The sequence below is a fragment of the Malus sylvestris genome, chromosome 6, assembly GCF_916048215.2.
Source record: "Malus sylvestris chromosome 6, drMalSylv7.2, whole genome shotgun sequence".
In the NCBI taxonomy this organism is placed as follows: Eukaryota; Viridiplantae; Streptophyta; class Magnoliopsida; order Rosales; family Rosaceae; genus Malus; species Malus sylvestris.
In genome coordinates, this window is record NC_062265.1 from 26,928,210 (window position 1) to 26,952,480 (window position 24,271).

The 24,271-nt window shown below is 38.8% G+C and overlaps 1 protein-coding gene, 1 long non-coding RNA gene and 1 pseudogene across 4 annotated transcripts in view; 1 reads left to right on the forward strand and 2 right to left on the reverse strand.

Annotated features, from left to right (window-relative positions):
• The window catches only part of LOC126627051 (uncharacterized), a 93,199-nt gene extending 82,486 nt beyond the window's left edge, over nucleotides 1-10,713 (forward strand). Inside the window, exons 1-2 of one of the 3 annotated variants that reach the window (XM_050296472.1) lie at nucleotides 7,854-8,285; nucleotides 8,982-10,713. In XM_050296472.1, coding sequence (XP_050152429.1) covers nucleotides 10,000-10,674 — 675 coding nt within the window. In that variant the 5' untranslated portion in view covers nucleotides 7,854-8,285; nucleotides 8,982-9,999 and the 3' untranslated portion in view covers nucleotides 10,675-10,713. Of the gene's footprint in view, nucleotides 1-7,853; nucleotides 8,286-8,981 lie in introns of those variants that run through there. The other 2 variants (XM_050296470.1, XM_050296471.1) reach the window with 2 other exon arrangements.
• LOC126627043 (uncharacterized) lies at nucleotides 758-14,246 on the reverse strand (annotated as a pseudogene).
• A 3,248-nt stretch (nucleotides 14,247-17,494) lies between these two features.
• Nucleotides 17,495-22,341, reverse strand: LOC126627057 (uncharacterized). The gene is made up of 2 exons (XR_007624877.1): nucleotides 21,872-22,341; nucleotides 17,495-18,808 (listed from the first exon to the last, which is right to left on the reverse strand). It is a non-coding gene; the product is annotated as an uncharacterized LOC126627057 (long non-coding RNA).
• Nucleotides 22,342-24,271: the final 1,930 nt, after the last annotated feature.

Here is a 24,271-nt window from a genome sequence, read left to right on the forward strand (position 1 = left end):
TTTTCGTCTTGCTTGAGAATCTGTGCCGTTTTGTTTTCTCCTTTTGATTAGTTTCCAATGGACCTGCTCCCTCTTCCTCTTCGCACTTATTATGAATGCGATATTTGTCGATTTTCTTCTCAAACCTGTAAGGCACGCTGTCAATTCCCCTATCATTAAATTGTAGAATTTTTCATCCATCTTTGATCGCGTAGACATCAGACAAATGTACAAAACAAAAAAGTAATTTTATCCCTCACCAAAACCCAATCTCTGCCAATAGAAGAGTTCTGAGCTTTGATGGATGGGTTGGTGAAACAACATAGAATTGAATATGTAAAACAAGTAGATGGATAGGGAGTTCTCGGACAGCAAGAAAATGGGAACATACTTGAATCAGTTTACGGGAAGCAGCAAGCATTGGTACCAAGAGAATCAGAACGTTGAATCTCGTCGGCGTCTTCAACTTCTGAAGGTACTGATCAGAATCAATGAGATTCCAAGAGAGGCAGTAGGCCTACCCACGAGTTCCAAAGCTCCAATCGCACCGACACCGACCAACCAAGAGCATCGGAGACAGAGGAAGGTGAAGACGACGACATTTCCTTGTCCTCCGTCGTAAACCTACTATCGGAAGACTAAAAAATGAAAGCAACAGCGTCTTGGGTGTTGGTGAGGGGTTTCTGCCCTCCCATATTTCTCACTGCTGTCCATGTTACCAAGATGGATAGAATGTTAAATAAAAAATTTCAAAGTCCAACAAAGGAGGGAAAGTGACTAATTACAAAAGTTTAGGAATAATCGGTCAAAATTAGAATTCAGGAGGGAAATTGACAACAGTAACAAGTTTGAGGAGGAAACCGAGAAAAACCGGATGATGAGAAAACATGGTGCATAAAATCATATGGTAAAAAGAAGCACTCCCCTTGTTCAGAATAACATGAGAATCCAACGGTAGAAAACCACACAACTAAAACAGCATAAGAGTTCAAGTCATCTGCGGAGAGAGAATATTATTCTTGAAAGAAACATAACTAGATAGAAGGGTAGGCAGAATTCAGAAACTCTGCATCCTCGACGAAGATCTGCAGATTCTTCGACTTCATCAAGAAATCAACAGCTTCCTCATTGAATTCTAGCACAAACGCCCACTTGATCAGCTCCAAAAGTGCAGGTATATGTTCAGTGCACTCCCACAGCACACAATCAGATACTGCTTCGGCGAAATATGTAGCAAACTCAATGGTACTCTTTTGTCCGCCTGATTTGTCCATCTTCTGGATGAAGAATTTGGAATTCTTCCTGTCCCACCGTATCTTACGTGTGCCTCTAACATTCAAAATTCTCCCAGAAGATAAAGGCAGATCATAACTTACAATGATTGGTTCATGCGTCTCCAATACAGCAACATTGAAAAGACTTTGGACAGCTTTTTGCCTCTTCTCCACTTCCATTTCAATGGGAGGACCAGCAAGAAATCCAAGAATCAGCCTCAGAAGGGCTTTTGCGAACACTCTTTCGCTTGGGATTATTTGTAGTTCAGCATCGTTTGCAAGAGAAAGTTCTTCCTTGTGCACAGATTCAGAAATAACACGAACGCCAATTTTCTTATACATTTCAAGCAGCTTAGTTCGAGGCAAGGAAGCCAAGCTTGGCTGAGGGTACCAAGCAAATATCAAGTGAGAAGACTGTTCGAAAAGCCACTGTAACTGAAGGTCATCGGCAATGAAAACATCTTCCTTGTTGGACAACAAGATTTCAGCGGAGCCTGAATAAACTGGTACTTTCAAAAGGGCATCAGCAAGACTTTTCTCCGTCTTTAAATTCCAGTGTTTCGAAACATAAAGCCAGAACTTACAGCACTGATCATGTGACAATCCTCTTTTAGAACTTTCCCAAACTTTCCAAAGCTTCAAGTAATCATCAACCAAAGGTTGGGATCGTACTCTAAATGCACAACAGAAGAAATTAAGCAATTTTCGCTCATAGTGTTTCTTCAAAACAGTTAACTGCAAACCAAACAGCTCATCCTTGTCGTCTATAACACATTCATCTGCACCAACCCACTCTCCATTTTTATTTCCTTTCGGAATCCAGATCTTTCGGCCAGCCTCACTATCTGGCTCCCACTTAAACTAGCTCAAGTAATTATATACTCGAACAAAGGTCGAAAATTCATCATGAAGATCAAGATGGTTAGCAATAACAGAACACCCTTGTTCCACTTCAATAGTCACCCCTATTTCAGCAAGCTCGTTCCTGTACATTAAAATTTTAGATCCATAAAATTCTTCATCAATGAAGGGTCCATCAGTCTGCTTTACGTACGAGCCAAACTTGGAATCAAACAACAAGCACATGTTGGGAGGCCTATAGCCAGCATAAGTCTTCAACCATGGTTGAGAAACTTTCTTTAAGAACACTTCAGGAAAGGAATAATCTTTCTCCTGCAATAAAATTTGCAAACATTCCAGCAATGTTAGCGCATTTTCTGCAGAAATGTGGCTCAGATTCAAGGGAATATAAAAACAAGATTCCACAAACTTGACTCCATCCTTGAATTCCACAACCACCCCAAATCTCTTCAGTTCTTCCTTAAAATCATGAATGTTCTTGCCATAGCAACTGTCAGAATCATCAATGAATGGGAGAAGACACATCGGAGAGATAGATTCCCAACTGGAACTAAAGAGAATGCAATCTTTGGGAGATCTATAATCACCAAGGCGAGTGCGCAACCATTTTTCCTGGCGAATGCAGCTCTTAAGATCTTTAGGAAATTTAAAGGGAGTTCCCTTCAGCTTTCTGTAACACAACAGAAGTGAAGCAACATTTTCATTGGTAATGGAAGTCGATGATGCATACCGCATGAAATATTGAGCAAATACTTTAGTGGCGTCCTCAAAATCAACCGCCACCCCAGTTTTCTTCAACTCATTTCTGTAGGAAAATATCCTGTCTCCATAGAAAACGTGATCAATCAATGGAAGACCACTAAAGACCTGAAGAATGCAGCCCCAGTCGGATTTCTGGTCAAACAGGAGACATTCTTCTGGACGCTTGTAACCAATGTTTGTCTTCAGGCAATTCAATTCTTTCAACGCTCTGACAAGTTTCTCAGATGAACTGGAAATATGCATGCATTCAAGCATGAATAGAACAATCTCGGGTGTCCAAGACGTCAAGCAAGAAGGTGACTTTAGGTTGTCAATGATTAGCTGGTAACTTTCACCAAACTTGACTACCGCACCAAGCAACTCAAGTTCTTTTTCGAACTGAAAAATTTCTTCACCATAAAATCTTCCATCAATGAAAGGAATGTTACTAATCTGTGATGCAACTATCCACTCTTTGTCCGACAAAACAGAACCCACCGGAGACCTGAAGCCAAGGGACGTTTTAAGCCATTGACCTTCTTTAATACTACAGATAAAATCAGTAGAAGAAAAACAGTTGTCCCTCAAATATTTGATGAAACGGAGTACAGAAAGTACATTGCCACAGGTTAAAGTAGAAGAAGCAGCAAGAGACATCAAATGCTTCCCCAGATAATCGCATGCTTCTCCAAACTCAAACCTGACTCCAATTCTTTTTAGCTCGTTCTTGTACTCATTAATCCTCTCACCATAATAATTCTGATCAACCAATGGGATATCAACAAACACGGAGACATTCTGCAAAATGTTTCTTGATGATGACTCAAGTAGGAATGACTGCGAAGGTGGCCTAAAACCAGGAGAGCCATTCAAAGTAACCTTCAGCCAACCACCTTCTTCTATGCACTTCGCAAAATTCTGTGAGACGAAAAACTTTTTATGCGCCAGACGACGAATCCAGTCCAAAAGCAAGAATGCATTTTCCCTAGTAAGTGGTGCAGATAAAGATGATATACTATCACTGGGAGCAGGTATATAAGGAATGTCTGTAGCTGCAGTACGGACTTTAAGGAACCCTAGGAGGTTCTCCTGTATTGTACAGTTACCAGCAAAACAGTCTGCAGCCATATAATCTTCTCCTAACTCAACGTAGCCTTCTTTCCTCCACAAATTAGAATCAGTCAGTGTTGCCCATTTGCTTCCATTGGCAGGCACAATAATCCCCTTCCTGTTTTCAATGATGTTCCCATACTTATCCACAATCACCTTCTTCCTTGTTCTGATGATTTTCCCATACTTATCCACTAGCGGCATATCTCCACATAATTCATTAACTTTCTTCGTCGAGATATAATGTCTGCACCAGGAAAAATACATGAAGTGGGCAAACGCAATCACAAGCTTTCGCTCATTAAGTGAATTGTCAAGGAGATCCTTTGCATATTCATTTACACTCACGAAACGAACCTTAACTTGATCTAAAAACCATTTCTCCAATGCCCCCTTCCTAGAGCAAGACTGGATAGCTTCCTGTGTGGTTTTTGGCATAAAGAGAAGCCTACCGGCAGGTAGAAACTCCTTGTTCCAATCAATCAGCCATGAGACATGATCAGAATCACTGGATACGCAAACCTTACTTTCACCAATCTGGATTGCACTTATGCGGCACAAAGATTCGGTTCCATAACCTGAACATTTTATTAGTGGTACTTTCTTGATGCTGGTCTGGAAAATTTTATTCAGCCAGTTATCAGAAATAAATAATAGAAGCTCCAAATAGACGTCTTCGGACACCCTAGTTACAAGACCGAAAGTCCCCTTGATGCATTTAGCATACCATTCGCTGTTTACAGGTTCAACACCAAGGAAACTCAGTATGTGATCATACTCCACCTGGTCAAATGCATAAGACAGAACATATTTTCCATGAGAAGAGAGATTAATCAAGCTTATCCCTTGATCCCTCGCCATCCTCAAAATATTCCAAAAATCCGGCCTTAACCTACCCACTTCACGAGGCTTGTGAAAGAATTTCTGCTCCTTGTGGGGCTCGCTAGGTACAATGTTTTCTTCAACAAGTTTTGCTTTAATTGACTCCCTAACAACATTCAGTTCTTCAAAGGAAGAGCTATGGACAGGCAGGAACTGGAACATATAAGGCAAACTAGACACTGGAGCATCGTCTATCGATCTAACAAGCGCGATAAATGCATTGACAAATGTAGTTGATACACAGTCAAGAATCCCCATATTCCATTTGTTGTCGAGGAGTATTGTTTCCCTTGATGATGAAAGAAGAAAATCAGCTTGAATTATGAAGGGAAAGTTTGTCACCATCTCCGTTGGTAGGAAGGCGTATACACCTGGACATGTGTTCATTCCTCTACGAAGGCGTTTCCCAATTGGAAATGCAAGCGTGATCACCCACTCTTCTACCTCATTTCTCTGTTCAACTCGGTATTCCTGCTTGACAGGAAATTTTTGCTTCCACATATAATAGCTGCATTCTTTTTCAACCTCATCACAATTTTCTTCTGCAGACAAATGGAGGGTATAGGATTGGGCATCAATGTTCCTCCTCGTCACAAATTCAGTCTCACTTGCAATCTTAATTGCACTTACATTGTTTTTCCTTGGATCCTCATTGTCTTCGCGGATTGAGAGCCGCTTTATCTTTGAAAGAAACAATAGAACCTCAGGGTGAATGCTAGAGAGCTGCTGCTTCACAGCTTGGAACTTGTCTGCCTTCAAAGGTAAGATCAGTGTTGTGGTTGGAAGGGCAGAACCGGAACCATAAATCTTTTTTATGTCTAAAAGAGTAGGATTTGCATCAACCCATTCCGGAACTATGTAGCCAACATTGCAGTGTACACAGGGCTCTTCACTGAACCTTATTTGATAACCGTTACTGAAAATGTAGGGGTGTGCAGTGATGAGAAACACACTTTTAAACCCTATACCTGTATGGTGTATAAACATAAATTCGGCCGAATTAACAACAACAACAACAACAACAAAGCCTTTTCCCACTAAGTGGGGTCGGCTATATGAATCCTAGAACGCCATTGCGCTCGGTTTTGTGTCATGTCCTCCGTTAGATCCAAGTACTCTAAGTCTTTTCTTAGAGTCTCTTCCAAAGTTGTCCTAGGTCTTCCTCTACCCCTTCGGCCCTGAACCTCTGTCCCGTAGTCACATCTTCGAACCGGAGCGTCAGTCGGCCTTCTTTGCACATGTTCAAAATCACCGGAGCCGATTTTCTCTCATCTTTCCTACAATTTCGGCTACTCCTACTTTACCTCGGATATCCTCATTCCCAATCTTATCCTTTCTCGTGTGCCCACACATCCCACGAAGCATCCTCATCTCCGCTACACCCATTTTGTGTACGTGTTGATGCTTCACCACCCAACATTCTGTGCCATACAACATCGCTAGCCTTATTGCCGTCCTATAAAATTTTCCCTTGAGCTTCAGTGGCCTACGACGGTCACACAACACGCCGGATGCACTCTTTCCATCCAGCTCGTATTCTATGGTTGAGATCTCCATCTAATTCTCCGTTCTCTTGCAAGATAGATCCTAGGTAGCGAAAACGATCGCTTTTTGTGATCTTCGCTAGATTGCTCCGGTCATTAGTGTGGATAAGTATATCAATGGATAGAGATAGGAAAGCAAACACAAGATGTACGTGGTTCACCCAGATTGGCTACGTCCACGGAATAGAAGAGTTCTCATTAATTGTGAAGGGTTTACACAAGTACATAGGTTCAAGCTCTCATTTAGTGAGTACAAGTGAATGATTTAGTACAAATGACATTAGGAAATATTGTGGGAGAATGATCTCGTAATCACGAAACTTCTAAGTATCGGAGTGTGGTGTCGTCTTGACTTGCCTTATCTGTCTCATAGGTAGATGTGGCATCTTCTCTGGAAGTACTCTTCCTCCATCCAGGGGTGGTATCTTTAACTGGTGGAGATGCACAAGGTAATGTATCAATTTCACTTGAAGCTTACTTGTAGTTTCAGGCTTGGTCAAGCGCGATACAAACCATGTAGTAGGAGTCCCCCAAGTCGCCGAGCTAGGGGGTCTGCTGAAAGAGGTGACAGACAAGGTAAGCAATCAGAGCTCCGACTGATTGTTCACCTTCTCCCCATCTTGCAGCAGCATGAAGGATAAAGAGAAGAAAAATGAGAAGAGATGATATGAGATACTTTTGCTTTTGAAGAAGTAACTTTCCACAGGCTTATTCTTGAACTGAACTGGAGGGTTTTCTGGTTTCCTCCAGAGTATAAGGCCGACTGAAGAATTTGAGGGTCAAAACAAGTCCATCAAATCTAGAGTACGTTCCACCCTGCTGATATGGGATACTTTTGCTTTTGACAGAGTAATGAATGTATCGGCACGTGTGCTGTTACGCTTGTCTCCACATGCTTCCTTGTATCCTTCGCACTTGCCCTATCTGTTCCTCAAGCAGATGCGGAATCTTCCCTGGAAACATAAGATGTTGAAGATAAGTACTCGAGAGCAATGCCAGGTAAGTAATCAGGTAAGGGGTTCCAGGCAGTCAGTTCCTGGCTGGAAGCTTGATTCCAAGTGCTGACTGATTGCTCTCTTTCTCCTTGTCTTGCAGGTAAAAACAAGGCCAAAAGAAAAGACAGGAAAAAAGCATGATATGGGATACTCTTGCTTTTAACCCTGATGATATGAGATATTCTTGCTCTAGTATAGCTTGTTTGCAGAGGTATTATCGGGGGGAAAGAAAGCTGAATATTTCGAAAGGCTTCGTTGGGAGTGCCCTCTCAGATATGATGAAGGGTTGAGCATTTTTGCAGGTCTGCCTGTCCGTTGGGGATGGAGGTCGACATATATAGGAGTCTCCCTAACAACAAGTAGTAATGCTATTCCTTTACCCTGCTTGGTCATAGCACGGTAGTGGGAGCTGCCAGTTTCACATGTTTTAACTCTGTCAGAGCACTTTGAAAAAGTGGTCTGTGGTATCTGGCTCTCGAGATTCGGAGAACGATGCCTCTTCGATTTTTGAGAAAGCAATCATGCTGGGGGTATGACTCTCGAGATTCGGAGAGCAGTGTCTCTTCGATTTTTGAGGAAGTAATCATGTTGGGAGTCTGGCTCTCGAGATTCGGAGGGTGGTGCCTCTTCGATTTTGGAGCAAGCAATCTTGTTGGGAGTGTTGTCTCGAATGTGAGTAAAGGTTGGGCATGTTTGCTAGTCTACCTTGCCACGAAGCACAAAGGTTGACACACAGGGACTTTCCAATTATCCAGCAATGGTACTGTTCCTTTACCCTCTCTTCGATTTTGAGAAAGTAGTCATGTTGGGAGTCTGGCTCTCGAGATTCGGAGGACGGTGCCTCTTCGATTTTGGAGCAAGCAATCTTATTGGGAGTGTTTTCTCGAATGTGAGTAAAGGTTGGGCATGTTTGCTAGTCTACCTTGCCACGAAGCACAGAGGTTGACACACAGGGACTTTCCAATTATCCAGCAGTGGTACTGTTCCTTTACAGTTGTGGGTAATAATATGGTAGCTAGACCTTCAAAATTTATGTGTCTAAACTTTTGTTAGTGCTGTTTCTTTGCTATTCTTTTACCTTTCTTGGTCAGAGCGATGTAGTGGGAGCTGCAAGCTTCACGTGCTCAACTTTGGCAGAGAACTTTGGCAAAGTTATTTGTGGTACCCATGAGCTATTGTTGCGTGTGGGAAGTGGGTGATTGAACAGTAAGATTCATGTGCTTTCTACTTCACCAGAAGTCTTCGACAGAATGCCCATAATTTCTGCAAAGCTGAGTGTGCGTGTGACAGGTGTTGACAAGGCTAGAAAAGTAGGGCCTCTTCGATTTCTGAGATCGGCCCTCGTGGTCTCTGAGCAGCCCAGCTTTTGAGAAAGCGAGCGCCTCTTCGATTGATTCGGAGAACGATGCCTCATCGATTTTTGAGAAAGCAATCATGCTGGGGGTCTGGCTCTCGAGATTCGGGGAGCAGTGTCTCTTCGATTTTTGAGAAAGTAATCATGTTGGGAGTCTGGCTCTCGAGATTCGGAGGGCGGTGCCTCTTCGATTTTGGAGCAAGCAATCTTGTTGGGAGTGTTTTCTCGAATGTGAGTAAAGGTTGGGCATGTTTGCTAGTCTACCTTGCCACGAAGCACAGAGGTTGACACACAGGAACTTTCCAATTATCCAGCAATGGTACTGTTCCTTTACCCTCTCTTCGATTTTTAAGAAAGTAGTCATGTTGGGAGTCTGGCTCTCGAGATTCGGAGGACGGTGCCTCTTCGATTTTGGAGCAAGCAATCTTATTGGGAGTGTTTTCTCGAATGTGAGTAAAGGTTGGGCATGTTTGCTAGTCTACCTTGCCACGAAGCACAGAGGTTGACACACAGGGACTTTCCAATTATCCAGCAGTGGTACTGTTCCTTTACCCTTGTGGGTAATAATATGGTAGCTAGACCTTCAAAATTTATGGGTCTAAACTTTGTTAGTGCTGTTTCTTTGCTATTCTTTTACCCTTCTTGGTCAGAGCGATGTAGTGGGAGCTGCAAGCTTCACGTGCTCAACTTTGGCAGAGAACTTTGGCAAAGTTATCTGTGGTACCCATGAGCTATTGTTGCGTGTGGGAAGTGGGTGATTGAAGAGTAAGATTCATGTGTTTTCTACTTCCCCAGAAGTCTTTGACAGAATGCCCATAATTTCCGCAAAACTGAGTGTGCGTGTGACAGGTGCTGACAAGGCTGGAAAAGGCTGGAAAAGTAGGTGCCTCTTCGATTTCTGATATCGGCCCTCGTGGTCTCTGGGGAGCCCAGCTTTTGAGAAAGCGAGCGCCTCTTCGATTTTTGAGATCGGCCTTCGTGGTCTTTGAGCAGCCCAACTTTTGAGAAAGCAAACGCCTCTTCGATTTCTGAGATCAACCCTCGTGATCTCTAAGCAGCCCAGCTTTTGAGAAAGCAAACGCCTCTTCGATTTCTGAGCAGGCGCCTCTTCGATTTCTGAAGCTTCGTCGAGTGCAGATTTTTATAGGGGCTGGCATTAAGTTCCAAAGCACACTTGAATCTCCACCAGTAGAAGCTTCATTCTTGCACTTCTAAGATCTTGATTTGTCCGACCTCTTCTCTCTTCAACACCTTTGAAAATGTCTGGCCCCTCCGACCGTCGTTTTGACTTGAACCTTGTTGAAGAGGCAGCCCCGCCTTCTCCAGACAACATATGGCGCCCATCCTTCGTCTCCCCTACTGGTCCTCTTACCGTTGGGGATTCCGTGATGAAGAATGATATGACCGCTGCGGTGGTGGCCAGGAACCTTCTCACTCCCAAAGATAACAGACTACTTTCCAAACGGTCTGATGAGTTAGCTGTTAAGGATTCGCTGGCTCTCAGTGTTCAGTGTGCAGGTTCTGTGTCTAATATGGCCCAACGCCTATTTGCTCGAACCCGCCAAGTTGAATCATTGGCGGCTGAAGTGATGAGTCTCAAACAGGAGATTAGAGGGCTCAAGCATGAGAATAAACAGTTGCACCGGCTCGCACATGACTATGCTACAAACATGAAGAGGAAGCTTGACCAGATGAAGGAAACTGATGGTCAGGTTTTACTTGATCATCAGAGATTTGTGGGTTTGTTCCAAAGGCATTTATTGCCTTCGTCTTCTGGGGCTGTACCGCGTAATGAAGCTCCAAATGATCAACCTCTGATGCCTCCTCCTTCTAGGGTTCTGTCCAGTACTGAGGCTCCAAATGATCCCCCTCCGATGCCTTCTCTTTCTGGGGCTCTACCGACTGCTGAGACTTCTCCTAAGCAACCTTTGTGAAGGCTCCCTCTTGTGTGCTTATTTTGACTCATGTATATGTACATATTTGTAGCTTATCGGGGATATCAATAAATAAGCTTTCCTTCATTTCAACGTATTGTGTTAAATACACCAAAGCCTTCTTCGCTAAGTTCTTTGAATTTTCTTTTGTTAAAGCTTGTATGTTGAAGGTTTCTGAGTGGAGCATGTAGGTTGGGGTAGTGTTCTCTTAATTTCCCGAATGAGGAAAACTTCTCGGTTGGAGACTTGGAAAATCCAAGTCACTGAGTGGGATCGGCTATATGAATCTTAGAACGCCATTGTGCTCGATCCTGTGTCATGTCCTTCGTTAGATCCAAGTACTCTAAGTCTTTTCTTAGAGTCTCTTCCAAAGTTTTCCTAGGTCTTCCTCTACCCCTTCGGCCCTGCACCTCTGTCCCATAGTCGCATCTTCTAATCGGAACGTCAGTAGGCCTTCTTTGCACATGTCCAAACCACCGTAACCGATTTTCTCTCATCTTTCCTTCAATTTCGGCTACTCCTACTTTACCCCGGATATCCTCATTCCTAATCTTTTCCTTTCTCGTGTGCCCACACATCCAACGAAGCATCCTCATCTCCGCTACACCCATTTTGTGTACGTGTTGATGTTTCACCGCCCAACATTCTGTGCCATACAGCATCGCCGGCCTTATTGCCGTCCTATAAAATTTTCCCTTGAGCTTCAGTGGCATACGGCGGTCACACAACACGCCGGATGCACTCTTCCACTTCATCCATCCAGCTTGTATTCTATGGTTGAGATCTCAATCTAATTCTCCGTTCTTTTGCAAGATAGATCCTAGGTAACGAAAACGGTCCCTCTTTGGTATTTCTTGATCTCCGATCCTCACCCCTAACTCGTTTTGGCCTCCATTTGCACTGAACTTGCACTCCATATATTCTGTCTTTGATCGGCTTAGGCGAAGACCTTTAGATTCCAACACTTCTCTCCAAAGGTTAAGCTTTGCATTTACCCCTTCCTGAGTTTCATCTATCAACACTATATCGTCTGCGAAAAGCATACACCAAGGAATATCATCTTGAATATGTCGTGTTAACTCATCCATTACCAACGCAAAAAGGTAAGGACTTAAGGATGAGCCTTGATGTAATCCTACAGTTATGGGAAAGCTTTCGGTTTGTCCTTCATGAGTTCTTACGGCAGTCTTTGCTCCTTCATACATATCCTTTATAGCTTGGATATATGCTACTCGTACTCCTTTCTTCTCTAAAATCCTCCAAAGAATGTCTCTTGGGACCCTATCATACGCTTTTTCCAAATCTATAAAGACCATGTGTAAATCCTTTTTCCCATCTCTATATCTTTCCATCAATCTTCGTAAGAGATAGATTGCCTCCATGGTTGAGCGCCCTGGCATGAACCCGAATTGGTTGTCCGAAACCCGTGTCTCTTGCCTTAATCTATGCTCAATGACTCTCTCCCAGAGCTTCATTGTATGACTCATTAGCTTAATACCCCTATAGTTCATGCAATTTTGTACGTCGCCCTTATTCTTGTAGATAGGCACCAAAGTGCTCATTCGCCACTCATTTGGCATCTTCTTCGTTTTCAAAATCCTATTGAAAAGGTCAGTGAGCCATGTTATACCTGTCTCTCCCAAAAGTTTCCACACTTCGATTGGTATATCGTCTGGGCCTATTGCTTTTTTATGCTTCATCTTCTTCAAAGCTACAACCACTTCTTCCTTCCGGATTCGACGATAAAAAGAGTACGAAAAAATAGCAAGACATTCAAACAGCCAACAAAAACTTAATTCAGAACGCATAAGAAACATGACATAGGCATGATATCAACGCAGTATTACTATTATATGCCTCCAATAAAAGTAAATAATTCTTTGATATAAATTACATGTCAAGATTGAGAAGTCCTTTTTCTTTAGTTTCTTGTTGTTTATAAACAGCAATGGCAAGACTGTACTACTCTGAAGGGCTAATATCACCTAACCCTCTATTTTATTTATATAACAAAAATATTGATACTTGGTTAGTAGTCATAAACTCAAAAGGAAAAGGATTGGCATGCAGATATATAGAAGCATCTCGTGTATATACTGCAAGCGTACCTTTCTCCCCAATGTAACCGCGCTTCCTGTTGCCTTTCTTGGTGGAACGTCCAACACTGCAAATGGACTCGATGTTCTTTGGTGAAAACCCCTTCTCATTGTTGAAAACAATTAAAGTAGAAGGAGCCCCCGCGGCTGTTATATCCCAGGAAGTTATGACAAACTCAAGTGATGGATCAACCCCTTCTGGGTACTCATTATCTTCTGCATTCTGCAAAATAAGTAATATACTATTAACCATTGGTTCATATATTCAAATAGCTACTGTCTAAGGTAATACGCAAACACACAAACACACAAGCATGTAGGAAATCACAGGATCAATCTCTTATGTCGTTAGACTATTGATTACTATGCGGTAGTGCCAAGAAAGAAATAACACACCAAAGGGAAGAAGAGAAAATATATTTCATGTTGGATTGATTTGACTGGACGAATAAATACTCATTTTATAGACTTCATCGTACTTTTTCCAGAGAGTTATGAGACTTCTCTTAATGGTCCCTTATAGAAAGGTACAATCTTAATGATAAGTCAGACTTCTTATTACACCCTTTGGTTAAGTGCTATTAGACCGATACGACGATATGACACAAAACAACGTGGCACTACGAAAAATCTCTAAATGTAACATACGATATGCCGAGATAGGCAATTAAAATTATACAATAATATATAATTTAGAACATATTTTGATAACACAGCAAATCGATTTCATCATCCAAATCGAATGATTTGTTGGAAAAGAAAAGTTAGAAATCTAATTCACTTGATATATATATATATATAACAAGTGTGAAAGTGTATTCATAGTTTCAATTAGAGGCAAACTCTTCGTATTCATCAGATTTTATATAAACCTCCGTCTCCTAGAAGTATGATACTTGTATCCCAAACGTGGGATGCGTGTATCTATTAAGTCAAAGTCGTATCCGTTGATCATGATGCGTACCATGAGTATTCGAGAGTATCCGACAATTGTTGAATATGGAACGCTACTAAAGTAAAGTATCCGTACATCATAGGTCAAGTGTATATCAGTACACCATTCCTATGGTGCACCTTCATACATTAAATACACACATAGTAAAGCGGAGATCATCATGATCGTATTCCAACGTACACATATATTTTATTTAAAAAAATGAATTGAAACCTGGATGAGTTCCATGAGGAAGTGAACATCCTTAGCGTAGAGTTCAGCAGAGAGATTCTTAACAGCCTGGTGAAGATCCTCATTCAAAGGGTTGAGTTTTTCTTCTCCGATGGAGAACTTTCCTTTGCGTATTTCTTCTATGTGCTCTCTCGGCGTCGCCATTTTCGGTACGGTCGACCGGCGATCACAAAGCCACAGCCACCTTTTCAGTTACAGAGAGAATAACACAATAAAATCACAGAGAGATCAAGCAGACAGTCTGACAGAGCAAGTAAACGAGAGTAAACAGAGAGAGGTGAGGCTGGAAAGGACAATGATGTTTACGTATAAAGGTGTTATTGTGCTTTGCTTGTAAATTAAGAGAGATTTTTCAGTGTCATCAATACGAGTTGTACATCACGTGTTAATGGGTCACTAAATAAATTATGGGATATGTGTGATAAAAAGTTAGTAACTTAAAAAATAAAAATTTTCACCATTCCTTTTAAAACGCATGGTATACCACTTGTATTCCTGTCACAACTAAAAATTTCTCGTAAATTAGATCTAAAAAGTTAGTCAGCCTAGGATTACTATTTTGGTACCAGTTAATGAAATTTTAAAATTTTAATAATGCACTCTAATTTTTTTTTTATTTAAAATAAATACTCTTATAAAAAGTGTACAATTAATTTAACAAAAAAATGAATGCACAATTAATTTGGGGAACTATTATTAGAACACTCAAAATCTCATTTTGCACTTAACAAATGTATATTTCTTTTTAAATATAAAAAGTTCATAATACAAATAAGAATTTTGGAATAACAATTCCTTTAATTTTTTTTCAGTTTCTAATAATAATTCCTTTATTTTTTTAAGGATTTTTTTATTATTATTTTGAAGTAAGGATGCACTTATTTTTTTGTGAGAATTAACATAACAATATTTTAGAACATCTCTAAAGGAGATGTCCAATTCTAAAGAGAATGTCATATAAACAAATTTGAAAGTAGAAATACACTCTAATTGATATGCCAATCCAAATAGGATTGACATATGAGAAAATGTGATGTCAAATCATTTTTTAATTATTTTAGGGAACTGTTATTAATACTTCAAAAATCACATTCTACACTCTTTACGATGGTATTTTTCTTTCTAATTATAGAAAATTTGGAGTGACAAATAAGATTTTTTGAATGCTAAGAACAATTTCCTTATTTTATTGTATAGGCTCTATTAATACATCAATTATAGATCTTGAAATTTTATTTTTATTGATTTCTTTTTGAAAATGGGTCTTACAAACATTATTTATAGCAGAGAACTGCTTGAGGAAGATCAATGATTCAATGCAAAGTGCAAACGGATGAAAGGTAAAACTACTCAATGAAGGAAAGAAGAAGTGAACATTAGTTTAGTTACACTGCAATTTCAATTGTGAATTTCATTTTAAAGAAAAGGTAATGTTAAGGAGATTAAATGTTGTAAACTAAGTGACATGGCAATTGATTATTGGATTATTACTTAAGCGTTCATAAACATGCTCATTCTTATTTGCGACACATCATTTAGTTTGCAAATTTAGTCTTTCTAGCATTACCCTTAAAGAAAAAGTGAACATTGAGTCTAAACTCATGGCTACTTCTACCATAATCTGAGGAATTAAAATGAAGAATTGTACAAATTTCACGGATTATTTTGCCTAAAATGCTTAATAATTTTATTTTCATTCGTTATTTTATTTATGTTTTTGTGAGGATGATAATATAACAATATTTTATTTACTTACATACGCAATTGAAAGACGCTAAGCAATGCAATTGACTGATTAAATTGTGTTTCTTTTTCTTTCAAACTTTTGTAAAATAAGAAAGTGAAAAAGAAACATGTAGTTGTAAATATTTAGTGGTGGGATTTGTACGAAAAGCATGGCTGATTCGACCACTTAGTCTCCATAGACTTTAGTCTTTTGAGGAACCTAGACACATTTCCACAACTTTTCTTTATTCAAATAACTTTTATCATAAATAATTTTTGAAATTGATCCATTTTATCAAGATAGATATTAAAATTGAAAATTAATCAACCTAATCCTTAAAAATAGATGTTACAAATTAATGTGATCATTCCGCTAAAAATTTGTCAAAAATTCTGTTATGTGGTGACATATCATATAACTGGTCATACAAATTTAATTAAATATTATTATAAGAATTAAAAATATTTAATTAATAAAAAACAATTTTTTTTGTATAATTAAAAACTAAAAACAAAGGAAAAAAGAATAACGAAGATGAATTGTAGGCATTTGAATGTTCTTCGCCTCCGCCAGAGCTGCCGCCGCGGAGTCTCTGAGCTCGGTGGCGTTTGACAGGTCGATCTCCACCAGATTCTTGCAATTGGCAGTCAAACTCGGTAACCCAGTTCCGAAAAAGCAATTCGACCGCGAAAGATATATCGAAAGGAGGCTGGACTTGCAGGCATTTGAACGGTGGCGAGGGAGGCGTCCGGGACTCCTGGGCAGAGCGTGAGATCGACGTGGGAGGCATTTGGGTACCAGCGAAGGACTCTCGGGAGGTAGTTGGAGCGCAAAGGCTTGAGCTTCTTGCAGTATTTGGACGGCTAAATGTCATTCATTAGGAACTTTATAGTTTATACAAGGAATGGCTTCATGTGCGACAGCTGGGGTGGGAAGAAGAAGAAGAAGAGCTGTTCATCTTCTTCCTTTTTTTTTGTTCTTTTTTTTTTTGTAAGTTTTTAATTATATAAAATTTTTATTATTTAAACATTTTTAATTCAAATAAAAATATTTAATTAGATTTATGAGATCAGGTTATATAAGTACATAACAAAAATTTTAATAAATTTTTAACGGAATGAGCAAATTGATTTGTGACATGTATTTTTAAGAACCAGATTGATTTTTAAATTTAAAAATCATTTTGATAAGATTAGTCAATTTTAAATATCATTTATGACAACAAACCTTGAAAAAATTGGAAGCTGAAGACTATTCGAAGACTCACTTTATCCTTATGGCCTTGTTGACGACTTGCAGTTGTCTTTATTTATTGAAAAAGATTTCAAGTTCGAGAAAATTGTCATTAAAGTTGGGGCTGAATCGCAAGTTAACTATAAAACAAATTTGGTTTAAATATGATTTCATATTTAGGCCATATGAGCTTGAATTCGAATAAAGTATCCATTCATATTAGGTTTTGCGTCAAAACACAACCCAACCATGCACAATATCCTTAGTAACCACCATATCATTAGGAACCACCCCGCCCGCGGCGCCCCCGGGGGGTTGTTGCTTGAGTATCAAATATGTAATAATATAATTTATATAGTGACACGTAGTGTATCATTTCGTGTTCCGGTCACATTGAAAAACCCCTCAAGAAGTTGCTCATGCACATGTAATTCTTAATAAAGTCGTATTTTTTATTCTTAGAAAACTTTGATAGAAGGAGAGAAATTTACACTTATTAGTTAGGGAGGATATAAACTTTAGGAAAAATTACACTTTACCCCCTTAGGTTTGCATGCAATTACAATTTCTTACAACATCTTTAAAACATTTCAATCTTATACATTATTTATTATTTCATTTCAATTTCATACAACCGTTAATTAATCTGCTAAAGTTTCTGTTAAGTGATAATGTGGCCACATTTTTTGCTGACCTAGCATACAAGTGGGACCCATTGCTCCAGTAACAACATGGAATATACAAAATTAAAAAAATTAAAAAAAAAATTCTTAAAAACTATTTTAAGAACATCCATTTTTCTCCACTTCCTCATCTTTCTTCTTCCTCCCTTTCAATTTGCGCTGCTACCATCCCAAGTCTCCACCTTGCTAGCATTAAGCCCTAAAACAGGAAATTCATTGCAACCCACCCATCTGCAAAACACCCAAAATTGCTTTGAAATCTATGAATTTCAAAGAATTGAAGCAAATATTGAAAAGTGGTTCGAAGTTCAAACCACAGAAATCCATCGCAACCCACCAAACTGTACAAACCCAGATCCACACGACCCAAGAAAAACCCACAGCTTCTGCAAGAACCCATAAGATGGGAAGGACAGACGTCGAAGGCGAAGAATGAGGCTTCGACGGTGAATTTGATCAAGACTTGTTGTTTCTCTTTGAGGCGGCTCTGAAATTCTTGCAAATCTGTTTCGATTTACTGTATAAGCCGATGAAATCGATAAGGAAGAGCCGATACAAAAAGGCTGGGCGACGGGGGAGTGGCTATTGCTGGAACAGTGAAGGAGCTGCAGAATCGACGTCAGCAGCACCATCGTTGGAAGTCACAGACTATGCAGAGAGAGAAAGAGATAGGGGGTTGAGTTTTAGAGAGAGAAAAAGTAGGATGAGAGAGAAGGAAAAGTGTGTGGAAATTGAGCTAAGAGCGGCAAAATGGAGTGTGTGGCAATTGAAATGGGGGGGGGAGGGGGGTTCGAGGAAGAAGAGACCCATAACTTTTATTTTTGGGGAAGAAGACTTCCCAAGAAATTTTTTTGAAAATTATTATTTATTTTTTATTCATGTGGCACAAATTTGTGGGATCCACGACGGCCACATAGGCATATAACAGAAGAATTGATAGAACTTTTAACAAATGTATGAAATTGTAATAAAATAATAGATAATGTATGATATTGAAAATTTTAAAGATGTTGTATGAGGTTGTAATTGCACGCAAACCTGATGGGGTAAAGTGTAATTTACCCTAAACTTTATGCCACATAGAAAAGAAAAAAAATGCATGAAGGAAAAGAGGACATAAACTTTACCCTCTTGAAACCAAAACAAGAAAGATACAAAGAAAATATGGGGGACATGAAACCCTCTAGAGTCAAACCTAAAACATCTAAACCTGTAAAACAAGTCAAACAACACCAAGAGGTTAGAAAAACGCAAGAAAGTGAGATAAACATGTATGTCAAGATGAACATTAATTTAAGAAGCGGTAGCCAGACAAACCAACGTAGTAAAAAAACAATGCAACATGAGCCGCCGATTGAGGGTAGTCATGCCATATTAAAGTTGGAGAAGGCAAGCCTTTGTTAGCAAAAGTGTTCGTAACAAGATTTTCTTCACAAATATATGTGAAATGCGTAGAAAGTCATTTTTCGAATGTGAACAGCCAAATAGACTATTATGTACGAAGAGGCCAAGGAGGATAAAAAAATTCAATTGGGGAGCAGAAATAACACTAAAAAGGTTATTTGCCAACTAAAGACAATGTCAATCCCGCTGATATGCAAACTCTACACAAATAATAACTACTAATAATTATGCAAACTTTACACCAAGATCCATTTCCCTCTCTCACTTCTTCTCCCCCAATTGGCATGCTAGATCCCCATCGAGGCCAAATGTTTGGTATTTTACATACCCCTTAGCCTCGCTTTCTATCCATAAAATGCTTTGTTATATATATATATATATATATATATTGTAAGGGTTCGTGAATGAGACTTGGATCTAGTGTCTACTCTCTTGGTTCGGAGTTTGGCTTTCTTCGAGGATGTGACGGCGGCGGCGGTGGTCTGGTTTATGCTACTTGAGTTTAGGGTTTTTTGTTGTTTGTTTTTGCAGCCTTCAGGCCTAAGCTTGTGTGGGCCTCTTATTGTATCTTGGGTTGTAACTCTCATTTTGCTTGTGCCTTTTACTTTATATATTGTTGTTTACCTGGCTCTTTTTGTGCCTTGTACTAGTTTTTATTGTAATGGAAGTTCTCTTGCTTGACCAAAAAAGGGGACGTTGTGGCATAGGGTTACCATAACAAAGGATTGCTTTTTCAGTTCCTTCTACTTGTGTTTTCATCCACTCCATCTCCACCTATATATTGTACGCATGCAAGAAAGTAGTAATTTCTTCAAATTAAGGGGGGTGTATTCAATTAGGATTTTAAGAGAGTTTCAGGAAATTAATAATTCCAGGGGTATTCAATTGAGAATTTGAAAGATTTTATAAAAGTCTTGCTATATTCAATTGAGATTCTTAAAGACTTCTTACAATTCCCTATAAATTTAAGTACCATATTGGAAAATCGAACATAATGATTAAACAAAGTGAAAGTAATTAACTAGATACTAAATTGTGCTTCAATTTGGTATTGAACTTGCTAATCTTGCACGAAATCATGTCCGGTCATTGTCACATCCCCGCCTGGACCCCAACCACATCTCAGGCTCGACTCCGTCGTAGCACGATATTGTCCGCTTTGGGCCCCGACCACGCCATCACGGTTTTGTTTCTGAGAACTCACACGAGAACTTCCCAATAGGTCACCCATCATGGGATTGCTCTCGCTCGAACTCACTTAACTTCGAGTTCCTAAGGAATTCAAAGCCAATGAGCTACCAAAAGGCCTCATGCTAGGTAGAGATGAGAATATACATATAAGGCTTATAAGATCCACTCCCTTGGGCGATGTGGGATGTTACAATCCACCCCCCTAGGGGCCTGATGTCTTCGTCGGCACACTTCCGCCCAGGGATTAGCTCTGATACCAAATTGTCACATCCCCGCCGGGGCTCCCACCACTTCTCGGGCTCGACTCTGTCGTAGCACGATATTATCCGCTTTAGGCTCCGACCACGCCTTCACGGTTTTGTTTTTAGGAACTCACATGAGAACTTCCCAGTGGGTCACCTATCCTGGAAATGTTCTCGCTCGAACTCGCTTAACTTCGAAATTCCTAAGGAATCTAAAGCCAGTGAGCTCCCAAAATGCCTCGTGCTAGGTAGAGATGGGAATATGCATATAAGGCTTACAGAATCCACTCCTCTGGGCAATGTGGGATGTTACAGTCATAATAATTAATAATCTATTCTATTAAGAGAAGAGGGCTTGTCAACTTTTTGCCCAATTTTCTTCCAATTTTGCCCTCACTTTTGAATACAACAATGCTGACATGAGGAAGGTAAAATAGTAATTTTGTATCTTTTGAACTTTTCCCCTTTTTTTTCCCTATTTTGCCTCACTTTTGATACACAATATTTACATAAGGAGGGCAAAATAATAATTTTATATCGAAATATTTACATAAGATAAAAAATATGCATTTATTAAGAGAAATTGTTCCATCATCATTTTTTCATACACGTAAGTGAAATCATGATATTTTTTTGGATAGTTTGAATGAACTGAAGCGGTTGCGCTTGAGAAGAACGTGGAAGGAGGTGGGCGGTTGTTCACACATACAAGGTGTGTGCTCTCTACTAGTATGTTAGAAAGCAAGCATCCAATTCAGTACCAATTGGCAACATATAAGAGATCCTCATATATTTTAAACATTTCATTAGGACTTTCATCTCCAACTTGACATACTCTCAATATCAATGAGATAACCTTAATATCCTAATTCTATTTTGAACTTTGAAGGGTCATCAAAACTTTAGATATTTTTGAAATTTGACCAAAAATATATAAAGTTTTGATGACTCCTCAAATTTCAAAAATAGAACTAGGAGGTCAAGGTTATCTCATAAAAATATATAAAGTTTGGATTATATACTATATAACTTCTCGTCTCTACCATTTTTTTTGTAAGACTACCAATTTCTTTCAATTGAGAAAATTCATTGCGGACGCATATAAAGACTACAATGCCCAAGTTGATCTTGAAGTGCCAAGAGTTGACATGTAGAAAATATTGTAACGTAACTTAATAATTTAAATAAAGTCCACACCTATTTTGTTAGGAATTACTCAAATTTGATAAACTTACACAAACCAACACCTCACACAAAACTCAACTCAACTCATTCAACAATCTATATAAAAACTTTCACCAGTTTATCTACACAAATACAAAAAGTCTAAAACACATAGAATTAATCTAAATAAAAACTATATATGATTCACATCAATAATCAAATATAATTATTCATAAAAGAAATTTAATTTGGACAAGTTATGAAGAACTTACTTTGGAACTTGAAAGATGAAATTTAGGTGGTCGTTAGAATGATCGCCAAAGTGGGGTGGTAGGAGTTTGGACGTTAAGAATTGAGTTTGGTGGGATTGGATTTAAAGTTCTAGCGTATCCTCCTTTTTTTTTTATATAAAGTAACATGGCCCACAACATCATTTTGGCCACGTAATATTTTTAAAAAGAAATAATAAGAAGTGCAACTTTTCTTTGAGGCATTGTATCAAACAATTTGAGAGCATATATGAAGGTCAACTTCAAACTTTAAAAAGACAGCACCCAAGTTATCCATGACGAATCGCCAAAGTTTGGATGGTCATCTAACCTTCTTTCCCCCTTAATGCGTCCACCTCTGAATATTTGAGCAACCACGTAAATACTTTACCCATACCCACCCATAGTTACTATGGACATTGGGCATGGGGTTGTGTTTTGATACAAAACCTAATATGAGTGCATACTTTCGAGTCCAAGCTCAAATAGCCTAAACCCGAAATCATATTTAAACTAAATTTGTTTTATAGTTACTTGATACGATTCAGACCCAACTTTAGCAATAAATGAAGACAGCCACCAGTCTGCAGCTAGACCATAAGGTAAAGTTAGTCTCTTCCATTGTTGTTCTTTGGGAAAAAGAAAAGTTGTGGAAAGGTGTTTAGATTCCTCACTATGGTGGGTAAGGTCATCTCTAATTGAAAATGACTAAACATAATTATGTTTAGAATTATATTCTTATAAAAAGTCATTTTTAAATGAATAATGTTAGACTATGTTCATATATCGTCTTCAATTAAAAATGGACAAAATACTCGCGAGTATGGATAACCATGGTAACTGGCCCATTTAAAACTCACGATTACAATTATGAGTAACTGTTTAAACAAATAAATAGTTATGTGTATAACATGTTTACTCGTAAAATTTAAATAGATGATTATGGTTATTACTTGCAGCTATAATGAGTACCCATTTAATAGTTTATTTTAATATATGTAAAATTGAAAACAAGCTATAAAAAACTCTAAAATTGTTCGAGCTCTCCCATACTCCCGCCGCTCATCTCTCCTTGGTGCCCTCTCTCATCTCCGGCAAAACAGTGGATTTGTTGCCCATTTTTAGTCGTCGATGATTGCAGCACCTCATTCCGACTTCCATCAACCACAAAATCCACTTCTCTTCTCTTTTTATTTGTATTCAAAATTAGTTCAAGGATTTATATTTTGGATTAATTGGATTGGAGGTTTGGATTAGTCTGACATGTGGTAAATAATTGGGGAAGGGAAGCAATTGTTTGTGGTGCTGCTGCCTGCTCACTAATCTCCAAGCGAGAGTCCCAGATTGCTTCCTAATTTATTTTCATGAACACACAGAGTTCTATTTTGATGCCCAGTATTTGTTTTATTTTCTCTATTTCTTATGATATTAATTGACTGCCAACCACACAAGTATCGTAACAAGAACGACTTGCATGACATGAACATGCGGCAATCAAAACATTTTTCATCAATGATACAATAATTTGTATAAATTTTTTGAGGACTTAAAATATTAAATACGAAAATGCATGTTAAATGTACCTACAACGGTATTTAATTGTAAAAAAAAAAGACTAATTTCTACTTTAATTTTCAATTTTTTTTTAATCGAATCCAAGAACTCTCACTTATGTCACTTATGGGTGAAAAAGAATATCACTAGACCGTAGTACTAAGTTGCAATTTTTACGTTGTTTAAAAAACATGACAGGTAAAAAAAGGGGCAAAATGAGTAAAAAACGGGTAAACGGTTACAGTGAAATGGTTACGCCGTTATAAGTATGGTTAACCATTTATAAACGGTTATATGTAAGAGTATAATCGTTTATGCAATTACCCAACGGTTAAACGATTATGGCCAAATAACCGCATTTACCCGTCTGTCATAACCGTTGCCCATTCTTATATTTATTAGTTTTATGTTTGTACTTTAAATTTATTGGTAATTTAATTAAATTACTGTTGAATGTTTTCAAATCTAACCGTTGAATTTGAATCAATTATTGTAAATGAGGAGCTGGACCCAAAAAACAAGTTGGGGCTATATTTGGCCAACCTCATGCCTTTTTAGCCAAATTTTGATATAGTGGACTTCATAGAATTATAACATAACCTTTGATGGAAGGAATTTTTGAACAAATCAAATCATTTTAACTTTTTAACTTTATAACTTTTAACCTTCTCCACTAAAAATGGCCTAAGTTGTCGAAGCGTCGTCCAAGCTGATGCAATCAGTCTTGCTTTTCGTACAAATCCCACCACTAAATCTACCTGTTTCCTTCCACTTTCTTATTTTACAAAATAAGAACACATTTTTCAGTAAGATAAAGCAGCATAACTATTATCGTCCAAGCTGATGCAA